This window comes from Mauremys mutica, chromosome 5, assembly GCF_020497125.1.
Source record: "Mauremys mutica isolate MM-2020 ecotype Southern chromosome 5, ASM2049712v1, whole genome shotgun sequence".
NCBI lineage: Eukaryota > Metazoa > Chordata > Testudines > Geoemydidae > Mauremys > Mauremys mutica.
Window position 1 is genome coordinate 5489107 of NC_059076.1, and position 12421 is coordinate 5501527.

Below are 12421 nucleotides of genomic sequence, written 5' to 3' on the forward strand. Positions count from 1 at the left end.
GGGTTTATTTAAACTGTCATCACCCACTAAATTTTACTTTTAAATGAAACATGCTTAATTGTAACGTCAGAAAATAATTCTACGTGCGCTGCCACTTTTGTATTCATGTCTTATTCTAGAATATCTGAATAAGTTTCTTGCTGCCCCTTTAAAAAAAAAATCAGTTATTGCTATATAATAGAGAATTATGTTTGGAAAAAAATAATTATTTTTTGAATATTTATGTAAAATGTAGTTGATTACTAGAACGTCCTGAAAATATGTTTTTTTTTAAACAGCTACGTAACTGAAATCCTGAATCATCCATGGATGTTTTCATCTATTTTCCCCCCTCCTCTGATGCAATGATTTTGCTTCCTTTTGTGCATTAGGTCAAACCTTCCTTGGATGAAGCATTTGTTATTCAGGAACAGAATGTTGCATTAAACTTCATCGGATCAAGAGGTGCAAAGCCTGGTGTTACCAAAGAGAAAAGAATTAAGTATGCGAAAGAAGTCTTACAGAAGGAAATGCTTCCACATGTTGGTGTCAGTGACTTCTGTGAAACCAAAAAGGCCTATTTTCTGGGGTATGACTGTTTTTTGTCTTAAAGCTGTCATACATCTGATAGGGAAACTATCAACTCAAAATTGATTCAAAATTTAGTTTAGATATTTATGAAATGTAAGACTGGTAGAAATGTTTCCACAATTTTCAAAATAATACTACTGTAGTGTTTGCAACCCAGTCCTTGCGGCACTGAAATGGCAGAAATAATGAGAAATTGGATTTTAAGTTGAATGTGGTGTTAGTGACCTAAATAAAGACACTACAGTAGAACCTCATAGTTACGCACATCTCTGGAATGGAGGTTGTTCATAACACTGAACAAAATGTTATGGGTGTTCTTTTGAAAGTTTACAATTGAACATTGACTTAGTACAGCTCTGAAACTTTACTATACAGAAGAAAAGTTGGCTATACTTTTAGCCATCTTAATTTAAACGAAATAAGCCCAGAAAGTTTTCTTACCATGTCAAATCTTTCTTTAAACTTTCCCTTTATTTTTTTAATAGTTTACATTTAAGACAATACTCTACTCTACTTGCTTTTTTTAAATCTCTGCTGCTGCCTGTTTGCATACTTCTGATTCCAAATGAGGTGTGTGGTTGACTGGTCAGTTCATCACTCTAGTGTTCATAACTTGGTTCTATTGTGTTGCTAATTTATTGCTTGAGTTGATAGTGTAGTTGTGGTGCAGGCTGATGACTGACTGTAAGGCCATGTAGTGTATTCTTGGCCATCTAAAATTATTTGGGTGGTATCACCTTGCTCAGTGCCTAATGGTATACAGGCTGTCAGTCCCTGCATCAGGAGCCCAGGGCCCCAGTTCAGTCAGTTGGTGGCCCCCATGCTCATGCAGAGCCTTGCTGACTTAACTGGGGCCTAAATTAGACAATACAAGACCAAGGAAAAGCACACTGGTTGGCCAGGTGACGGTCCAATCCAAAAGTGGGGTAGATTATTTAAAAAATAATTCTCCTTTAGGGTCTGTATTGACTTAAATAAGCAATGGGTTTTTAGGACTTGTGCTTATTAACCTGGTAAAGAGGTCTGTGTTTAGAAATGCAATAATTTCATTTGATTTAGGATTGACAATTCATAGGCACCCCAGTGGATATGTCCTGTAAATAGTTGTCTGGTCTTGGTGATGAATGTCTGGTTCTAATTAAAATACAAAGTAAGTTGTCTCTTTTTATCTTATTAGGTACATGGTTCATAGATTACTACTGGCAGCTCTGGGCAGAAGAGAACTCGATGACAGAGATCATTATGGCAACAAAAGACTTGATCTGGCAGGGCCATTGCTTGCATTCTTGTTCAGAGGGTAAGCATGATAAACAGAATTGTAGCTATTGAATGGTATTCAAATGTTAAAAAGGGTCTGATTTCATGTAATAGTTGTTGGTGGAGGTGGGAGAGGCCCGCGGTGGCAGCAACACCGGCTGCTGAGCATCCCCGGGAGGAGGCGCCCGGCCGCGGCCATGGATCAGTACCTGCTGTTCGTGAGTTGGGAGGAGCGGAGAGCCCCGCAGCCTGGCGGCGCTGAGCGCATAGCAGGTGTGGGTGAGCGGGAATTGGTGGTGGGCAGAGAGCCCTGGGGCGAGGAGCTCGCATACCGTGGGGTCATGCGCCGCCCAGAGCGGCTCCTCCAGGCACAGCCAGAGGAGACTCTCTCGCTGGGGGGCGCTAGTTGCGCTGGTGCAGTGCGCCACGGTGCCCTGAGTGGGTGAGCCGGCTGGGGGCCGCAGGAGGAGGGGGGGGCGGGGGCGCTCTGCTCTGACACCCCGCCCCCCTCCCCCCACAGCCCTCTGCCCTGAGCCTCACAGCCTTGCACACACCCCAGGCCCCTGCCCTGAGCCCTGTACCCCCCTTATACATACCCAGCCCTCTGCTTGACTCCTTCACCACCCCCACAACCCCAGCCCTGACTCTGGCACCCCCACACATACCTAGCCTCCCCCCTGCCCTGACACCTGTACCCCCTCACGTGCCCCCAGCCCTCTGCCCTGACTCTTGCACCCCCCACATCCCCACCCTGAGCACCAAATGGGAGCTCCTGACCCCCCCCCCATTCCCACCTGCACCCCTCACATCAAATGGGAGCTGCCCAGGTAGGTGCCCCACACCCAAACCACCTGCCTCCACCCTGAGCTCCCTCCCTCATTCTAGCTCTTGGCCAGACCCTTCACCCCCAGCCCTGTGCTCGGTCCACTCCCACCCTCAGCTCAGTGCAGAGAGAGGAAGAGAATGGGCCAGAACCAGGGAGAAGGTAGGTACCCACTGTATGTGGGCAGGGGTGGGACCCCAGACCGGCAGCGGGCTGAGTGGGTCCGGCAACCGGGATCTCAGCTGGCAGGAGCTGGCGGATGGAACCCCTGAGTGGCAGTGGACTGAGCCGCTCAGCCCACTGCTGGTCTGGGATCCCGGCCGCCGGCCCCGCACAGACCACTGGTGGTCTGGGGTTCTTCTTCGAGTGATTGCTCCTATGCATTCCAGTCAGGTGTGCGCGCCGTGTGTGCACGGCATCTCGGAACTTTTTTACCCTAGCAACTCCGGTGGGCCGGCTGGCGCCCCCTGGAGTGGCGCCGCTATGGCGCCCGTTATATACCCCAGCTGGCCCGTCCGCTCCTCAGTTCTTTCTTACCGCCCGTGATGGCCAGTTGGAACTGTGGAGTGCTCTCTGTCCTCCACCACCCTAGCTCTCGCTACTGTTCTCTGTATATAGTTCGTGTAGTACTTAGTGTAGATAGTTTTTGATAGTTAGTTAGGTTTTAGGATAAGGTTAAGGGGGGTATCCCCTCCCTTTCCTCCCCCGGTGCGGGCTCATGCCCAAGGCACCGGGCTTTAAACCCTGCGCATCGTGCCAGAGGCCTATGCCAATCGGGGACCCGCACGACGCCTCCGTTGCCTTGGTGAAGGTCACTGAACAGATAAGTGTTCTTTCTGTTCCGCCTTTAAGCCGCGAACTCGTAAGGAGCGGGACATTCGATTAAAACAACTCCTAATGGAGGCGTCGCTCCAGCCCCCGGCACCGTCCGCGCCGGCACCGAGAACTTCATCGGTGCAGAGCGCACCGGTGGCCCCGAGCCGCTCCGGCACCGTGGCTCCGCAGCCTCAGCCAGCGGCTCCGAAGACCCGGGACCGCTCGCTCTCGCCTTCTAAGAAGCGCAAACTGGCGAAGGCGATTGCTAAGTCCCGCGCGGAGGACTCAGCAACGATGACGATGGCGCTACCTGCGGCCCCCGCGGTAGCCGTGCACAAGACGTGCACCGGACTGTTGACTCCGGCACCGCAAGGGCCGTCGAGTCCGGCACCGCCACGCTCCCCGACACCGACCGTGGTCGAGCCCCGGCTGCCATCTACGCCGGAGACATTCTCCTCGGCGCAGGAGCTTATACAGCTCATAGAGGCACCGAGCCTCCGGCCCCCGGCACCACCGGCGCGGGCTGTCGTGTCTGCAGGAAAGCCGGCCATGATGACACGGCCGCCCTCTCCGGACAGACGGCACGGACGACGGTCCCAGTCACGTTCCCGGTCCCACCGCAGGTCACCGTCCCGTCGCTCGCGATCTCGGCACTGCTCGCCATCGCGGTACCGGTCGCCGTCTCGACGTCGGTCGCAGTCCCGGTACTGTTCGTCATCGCGGTACCAGTCGCACTCCCGGCATCGCACCAGATTCCGATCGCCGTCGCGTCGGCACCGACGGAGGTCTCCGTCCCGGCACCGCGACTCGCGGAGATCTGGATCCCGGTCGAGCTCCCGGCACTGGTCGAGCTCCCGGCACCGCGACAGACGTTGGTCTCGGTCACCATCCCGGTACCGTGAAGACCGACACCGATCCTCGGCACCGTCCGGGGCCGGACTGCCTCAGTCAACGGCCCAATCCATCAGTGCCTCGGCACCGCCATGGCCATGCCGCCCTGCGTCGGTCGCCTCCGCGGCGGACAGCAATGGACTCCTACCGCCTACCCCACACGGTCAACCTCAGGGGGCACAGCAGTGGGGATTCTGGGTGCCATGGGCCCAGTATGAGTCTCAGGGGGTGCCGTTGCCCCCAAGAGCCCCTGCCTCCGAGCGCAGGGTACCAGAGGCGACTGTTAACCGACCGCCCCCTTCACCACTACGCGAGCCTGACCGCGAGAGGACCATGCAGCCCGAACCAGTCGACGAACAGTCCGCAGGTCCTTCGACTGAAGTCGTCGTCCAGGGCTTGTCCTCGTCGTCCTCACCGGACGAGGCGGTGGCCGGAGCTTCTACCAAGGAGCCTCCGCCTGTAGACCTGAAGGCTCACCAAGACCTGCTTCGCCGCGTGGCGACGGCCATGGATCTTCCCGTGGCGGAGGTTCAGGAGGACGAGGACCCTATCACAAATGTGGTCAGAGCGGAGGCTCCAGTGCGAGTGGCGTTACTGTTCGTACGGACAATACAAAAGAACGCCACCACACTCTGGCAGACGCCAGCGTCCATCCCTCCTACGGCTCGTGGGGTCGAGTGCAAATATTCAGTCCCCCCCACGGGCTACGAGTATCTCTATACTCACCCAACCCCGGACTCGTTGGTCGTTCAGTCGGTCAACGACAGGGAGAGGCATGGTCAACCTGCCCCTGCGCCTAAGTCGAAGGACGCGCGGCGGATGGACCTGTTAGGCCGCAAAATCTACTTGGCGGGCGGCCTGCAAATGCGCATCGCCAACCAGATGGTTCTCCTCGCCAGGTACGTCTTTGACATCATGATGTCCCTGGCGAAGTTTACAGAACTCCTGCCAACAGCCTCCCGCCAGGAGTTCTCAGCAATATTGGACGAGGGAAAGAAATCGTCCAGGTCCTCCATCACGGCCGCCCTTGACGCCGCGGACTCGGGAGCTCGGACCTTAACCTCCGGCGTGACGATGCGGCGCATCTCCTGGCTGCAGTCCTCCACCCTGCCACCGGAGGTGCAGTATACGTTACAGGACCTGCCTTTTGACACGCAGGGTCTCTTCTCTGAGAAGACTGATTCCCGGATCCAGACCCTGAAGGACGGTCGCATTGCCATCCGCACCCTCGGGATGCACACGCCGGCTCCACAGCGCAGGTCCTTCCGGCAGCAACCCCCCCGGTCCTTCCATCAGCAACGCTACCGCCCATACAATAGCAGGCGACCGGGCCCAAATCGCCGTCGTCCTTCCGGCAACAGGCGTAACCAGGGCCAGGCCTCTTCCAAGACCCCTCAGGGGTCCAAGCAGGCCTTTTGATGGGACGCATGAGGACGGCCCATCACTCTCCCTACCGGATCCTACCCTTCTCTTCCACAACCGCCTCTCCTATTTCTTTTCGGCGTGGTCCCAAATAACAACGGACAACTGGGTGCTTCAAACAGTCCAGTCGGGATACCGCCTTCAATTTGTTTCGCCCCCCCCTTCCCACCCACCCTCCCTGTCCCTCTTCAGGGACCCCTCTCATGAGCAATTCCTCCTACAAGAGGTCCAGACTCTGTTGAGCGTGGGTGACATAGAGGCAGTGCCTCAAGACAGGCGGGGCAGGGGATTCTATTCCTGTTATTTTCTCATCCCCAAGGCGAAAGGAGGGCTACGTCCTATCCTGGACCTTCGCGAGCTGAACAAATACCTGCTCAAGCCCAAGTTTCGCATGGTCACCCTGGGGACCATCATTCCCTCTCTGGATCCGGGAGACTGGTTTGCCGTCCTCGACATGAAGGACGCCTACTTCCATGTCGCGATCTATCCTCCTCATCGACGTTACCTCCGTTTTGTGGTCAACAATGCCCACTACCAGTTCGCCGTGTTACCATTCGGGCTCGCTACCGCACCGAGGGTGTTTACCAAATGCATGGCAGTGGTTGCCGCAGCCCTCCGCCGTCATCAGATACACGTCTACCCGTATCTCGACGACTGGCTGGTTCGCGGACAGTCTCGACAGCTGGTAATGGGCCAGATGACAGAAATCCTGTCCCTCTTTCAGCGACTCGGTCTTCTCATCAACGCCGAGAAGTCCACTTTGATTCCGTCACAGCGGGTGGAGTTCATTGGAGCGGTCCTCGACTCCTTGTTGGCCCGAGCCTGCCTACCGCAATCTCGACATCAGACGATGGTCTCCATCATCCGGGACCTCGTCACCTTCCCGACCACGACGGTGTGCTCCTGCCTCCGCCTCCTGGGCCACATGGCATCATGCACGTATGTCACCGCGTACGCGCAGCTCCACCTCCGCCCGTTCCAGTCTTGGCTCGCGTCGGTGTACCGGCCGCATCGAGACCCCATCGACATGGTGGTCACGATCACCAGGCCGACCCTCGAGTCCCTCAGCTGGTGGCTCGACCCGGAGGTCGTGTGTGCCGGAGTCCCGTTCCACCCTCCTCGCCCATCCGCCACTCTGACCACGGATGCCTCAGCGCTCGGTTGGGGAGCTCACCTCGGCGACCTTCACACCCAAGGCCTTTGGTCGCCCCAAGAGCTCGCTCTCCACATCAATATCCGCGAGCTGCGAGCGATCCGTTTGGCGTGTCGCACCTTCCGCGCCCGCCTACAAGGCCGCTGTGTGACAGTGTTCACGGACAATACAACAGCAATGTTCTACGTGAACAAGCTGGGCAGAGCCCGCTGTTCCCTCCTCTGCAAGGAAGCGATGCTCTTGTGGGACTTCTGCGTCACCCACTCCATTCACCTGGAAGCGTCCTTTCTTCCGGGAGTGCAGAACACGCTGGCCGACCATCTCAGCAGGTCGTTCCTCTCCCACGAGTGGTCTCTCCGTCCCGATGTAGTACACACAGTCTTCCAGAGGTGGGGGGTTTCCCCAAGTAGACCTATTCGCGTCCAAGGAGAACAGGAAGTGCCACCTGTTTTGCTCGTTCCGGGGTCACTCGCCGGGCTCCCTGTCGGACGCCTTCCTGTATTCCTGGAAGGACCACCTCCTTTACGCCTTCCCTCCGTTCCCGCTCGTGCACCGAGTGCTACAGAAGCTTCGGAGGGACAGAGCCAGCGTCATACTCGTGGCTCCGGCCTGGCCGAGGCAGCACTGGTACACCCTGCTGCTCGAGCTCTCCGTTCGGGATCCCATCCCCCTTCCGTTGTGGCCGGACCTCATCACCCAGGACTTCGGCAGACTCTGCCACCCGAACCTGCAGTCCCTCCATCTTACAGCTTGGTACCTGAGTGGTTGACCCACGCAGAGAGGGACTGTTCGGCGGCAGTACAACAAGTCCTGCTAGAGAGCAGAAAGCCTTCCACTCGCTCCACCTATCTGGCGAAATGGAAGCGGTTCGCGCTCTGGTGTGACCACCGAGGCCTCAATCCCTTTGTAGTCCCTGTCCCTACCATCCTGGACTACCTCTGGTACCTTAAGGAGCAAGGTCTTGCGGTCTCCTCCTTGAGAGTTCACCTGGCAGCCGTGTCCGCCTTTCGTCCATCTGTGGAAGGTCGGTCCACCTTCTCCAACCCAATGGTTTCCCGCTTCCTTAAAGGCCTGGACCGCTTGTACCCGCCGGTGCGGCGTCCTGCCCCGACCTGGGATTTGAACCTCGTGCTGGCCAAGCTGATGGGTCCCCCCTTCGAGCCCTTGGCCACGTGCTCCCTGCTCTACCTCTCCTGGAAGACAGCCTTTCTCGTCGCCATTACATCAGCAAGACGAGTCTCTGAGCTCCGTGCTCTAACGGTTGGTCCACCATACACCGTCTTCCATCGAGACAAGGTGCAGCTTCGACCACATCCGGCTTTCCTCCCCAAGATGGTGTCGGCCTTCCACCTCAACCAGGAGATCTTCCTCCCGGTCTTCTTCCCGAAGCCGCATGCCTCGCCTCGGGAGCAACAGCTTCACACCCTCGACGTCCGCAGGGCCCTCGCTTTTTACATCGAGCGGACGAAGCCCTTCCGGCGTTCACCCCAGCTGTTCATAGCGGTTGCTGACCGCATGAAAGGCGAACCGATCTCCTCCCAATGCATTTCCTCCTGGGTCACAGCATGTATCCGGACCTGCTACGAGCTTGCTCGCGTGCCACCATGCCGCCTCACTGCTCACTCGACGAGAGCGCACGCCTCGTCCGCCGCCTTCCTGGCCCATGTTCCCATCCAGGACATCTGTTGAGCGGCCACCTGGTCTTCGGTCCAAACCTTCGCCTCCCACTACGCGTTGGTGCAGCAGTCTCGAGACGACGCAGCCTTCGGCTCTGCGGTATTACACTCCGCCACGTCTCACTCCGACCCCACCGCCTAGGTAAGGCTTGGGAATCACCTGACTGGAAAGCATAGGAGCAATCACTCGAAGAAGAAGAGACGGTTACTCACCGTAGTAACTGTTGTTCTTCGAGATGTGTTGCTCCTATCCATTCCAGACCCGTCCTCCTTCCCCACTGTCGGAGTAGCCGGCAAGAAGGAACTGAGGAGTGGACGGGCCGGCTGGGGTATATAACGGGCGCCATGGCGGCGCCACTCCAGGGGGCGCCAGCCAGCCCGCCGGAGTTGCTAGGGTAAAAAAGTTCCGAGATGCCGTGCACGCGCGGCGCGCACACCTGACTGGAATGGATAGGAGCAACACATCTCGAAGAACAACAGTTACTACGGTGAGTAACCGTCTCTTCTGCCTGCTGGACCCTTGCCAGCCGGGGTCCCGGCTGCAGACCCACTCAGCCCGCTGCCGGGCTAGGTGAACAGAACCCCAGACCAGCAGCGGGCTGGCGGCGTAAGATCAACATTTTAATTTAACTTTAAATGAAGCTTCTTAAACATTTTGAAAACCTTGTTTATTTTACAATACAACAATAGTTTAGTTATATAATATATAGACTTATTGAGAGAGACCTTCTAAAAAACATTAAAATGTATTATTACTGGCACCTAAAACCTTAAATTAAAGTGAATAAATGAAGACTTGGCACACCGCTTCTGAAAGGTTGCCGACCCCTGCTGTAGGATGAGGCGTTTATATGCCTTTATATTTATGCTGCCTAATGTAACTGTGGATGGAATCCTTATCCATATAAAAGGCTATGGCTACATTAGCGCTTCAAAGCGCTGCTGCGGCAGCGCTCCCGCGGCAGCGCTTTGAAGCGCTAAGTGTAGTCAAAGCCCCAGCGCTGGGCTGTCCGTACTCCAGCTCCCTGTGGGGAATAACGGACAGCGCTGGGAGCCGCGCTCCCAGCGCTGGGGCTTTGACTACACTGCCGCTTTGTAGCGCCGCAATTTGCAGCGCTGCAGAGGGTGTTTTTTCACACCCTGCTGCAGCGCTGCAAATTTGCAAGTGTAGCCATACCCAAAATGTAATTCTATTTTGACTCCTGTGAAGCATTTCACTTCTATTTTCTGTGTCCTGTTTTCAAGAACTCTCCATAAATCTGTTTGATTAAATTGACCTGCTACAGAATGTTACTACAATTACCCTTCCTGGCTTCTAACAATTACATTTTCTGCTTTCTTTAACAGAATGTTTAAGAATTTGCTCAAAGAAGTGAGAATATACGCACAGAAATTTATTGACAGAGGGAAAGATTTTAACTTGGAACTGGCAATTAAAACAAGGATTATATCAGATGGTTTGAAGTACTCATTGGCTACTGGAAACTGGGGTGATCAGAAGAAAGCTCATCAGGCCAGAGCAGGAGTATCTCAGGTAACATAGCTAAATAAGTCTTAGACCAGGCATAGGTTTAGTCTTGTAAAAGATGCTATCCACCTACCCAGAATGCTCATATTAAAAGCTCTCTCTTAAAAACTCTGATGTGACAGAATCTTAATGTTGGCTAGGCGGTCACTACAGAGCATTCCTGGTATATATTAAAGGTGAACAGAGTTCTTTCAGGGTCAGCCCTACTATAGAAGTTGCTGAACGCCCAAATGCACACAGTTAAAAGTTCTGCCAGTAGAGTAATATCTCAAGTGGAGACCTAGCTGTGATTCTGGGAGCTCTTCAGTGCCAACTGGCAAAGGGCATGCCATACCGTAACGCAAAACACCTGATGTACTCCTTGCCCCAACAAACTGTTGTCATCATCTGTATCTGAAAGGTGTCATGTAAGGTATCCTATCCAGACTGGTAACACAACTGGTTGTTAATGTTGTTGTATGATATGTGTAAAGAATGTGGAAGCAGGGAAAGAATTAATAAGGATTTGAAGGGGATTTTAATGCATGTCAGTCAGTTAGCAAGAGTCAGGCCATACTGTAACCCTAATGACGTGAGACTTGTAGAAGCAAGGATAGTGCGAGGTGAGAGGACAAGAACTGTGTACAAAGTTATTACGACCTTGCAACAGTCTAACCAAATATGCAGGCTTGCTTTTCTATTATTATTATTAGTTGCCCATTATTAGTTGCTCACCAAACTGACAAATTCCTGTTACCAATTTATCCCTCATGTCAGGTGATCAGACTGACACTGCAGGAGGTTGAGGGAAGAAAACACACCATATAACCAAATTTTAAAGCTTCATTAAAAATAATAAAACAACAATGGAGAGTGTTGGGAATGCTCCCACCTCACTCAGGAAAAATATGAATGCCCCAAGCCTTAAGCCACTTTAATACTCACACATGTCTCACTGGAAAGTTAAGCTTTGCAAATATAATTCCAATTCCGTAACTTGTACTGCCTTTGGTTTGCCTCTGTCTCTATTTTTCCACATCAGCTGAGGCTGAAAGCAGTTTTTCTTTGCACTTAGCATAGTCCACGCTGATTCTTGACCTTGAACACAAAACAACTTCTCCTTTATCTCTGGGCTAAGCTGAATTTCAAATTAACCCGTTCCTAGACAAATTGATCACACTGTGTCAGAGGCTTTTCTTTGGTGATTAAAGGCTCCTCTGAGATATATGATCTTATCTAGATTGAAGGTACCTTCTAATGGGCATTGTTTAGATGGATTTTCACGCGTGTGAAGATTCCAATTCTCTAAATACCTGCAGGTTTTAGGACCATAATGTACGTACATGTAATATGCTGGGGTACCCTTAGGGGGTAAGGTGGAATGTTTAGACTGTCCCTTACCCATTTTCCACTTACACACACAGAGAGGGTGCCCTGTCCGCGCTAGCGGCTCAGAAACTAAGGATCTTTCCCTACAGGGCACTCACACAGGAGAGACTCACAAGGAAGACTACGACTCTCCTACACCTCCCTTCAGCAAAGAGCGTCGGCTAGTCTCTGGGAGACGGCGCCGCTTACTCTGATTGCATCCAGTGAGATGATCAGACTGTCAGTAGCCCACACGGAAAGGAAGGGGAGGGAAGATGGGTTCACACACGCCTAGACCCAGGCAGTTTCCTCGCTGGACTATGCCAGGCCGAGTCAGCCCACCGTGGGTCGGATCTCCTAAAGATCCACTAGTTACTGGGCTTGCGTTAGAGTAGTCCTGATCATGAGCATTCGCTTCATAGGGTATTCTGGGCGTCTTCCGGTAACAGCCACTCACACTGGTGTGTGTACACACACCAAGGCCTTTTTTTTTTCCTTTTTAACCTTTTTTTTTTTTTCTTTACCTTTTTTTTTACCACGATGCATCTTTACCTGGTCCGGATCAATACCATGAGGCGGTATGACAACCCCTCTTGAGGCGGTAAAAACCCCTCAGCACCGGTGCATTCTAATGCATTTACCTATGCATTACCTTATGCATTACCTTGTTGGCCAACTCAGCAGTTCCCAATACTGCTATAAACTAACCTTATTGGGGCCTTTCCCCAATACCACTTGCATCTGATCTTGCTGCACAGTCAATAAGTTCAGATGGCGTGAGCCCAACAGAGACAGACGTCCTCACGGACAGTCCTCCGATACCCCAATAGAGATTTCAAAAGGTCTCATACCTCTCATGTGGCGCCAGGGGGTTCGAAGGGGAATGATCCGTAGTAGCCGTCTGTGGGTCCGTGGGCATTGCCATCCCGGACGAGTCC

General features: G+C 53.4%; 1 protein-coding gene across 1 annotated transcript in view; it reads left to right on the forward strand.

The window, feature by feature from the left end:
* The window catches only part of POLR2B (RNA polymerase II subunit B), a 35506-nt gene that overhangs the window by 12006 nt on the left and 11079 nt on the right, over window positions 1-12421 (forward strand). The window contains exons 8-10 of the mRNA XM_045017720.1: window positions 372-568; window positions 1748-1867; window positions 9956-10142. Of these exons, the coding sequence (XP_044873655.1) occupies window positions 372-568; window positions 1748-1867; window positions 9956-10142 (504 nt within the window). The remainder of the gene's footprint in view (window positions 1-371; window positions 569-1747; window positions 1868-9955; window positions 10143-12421) is intronic.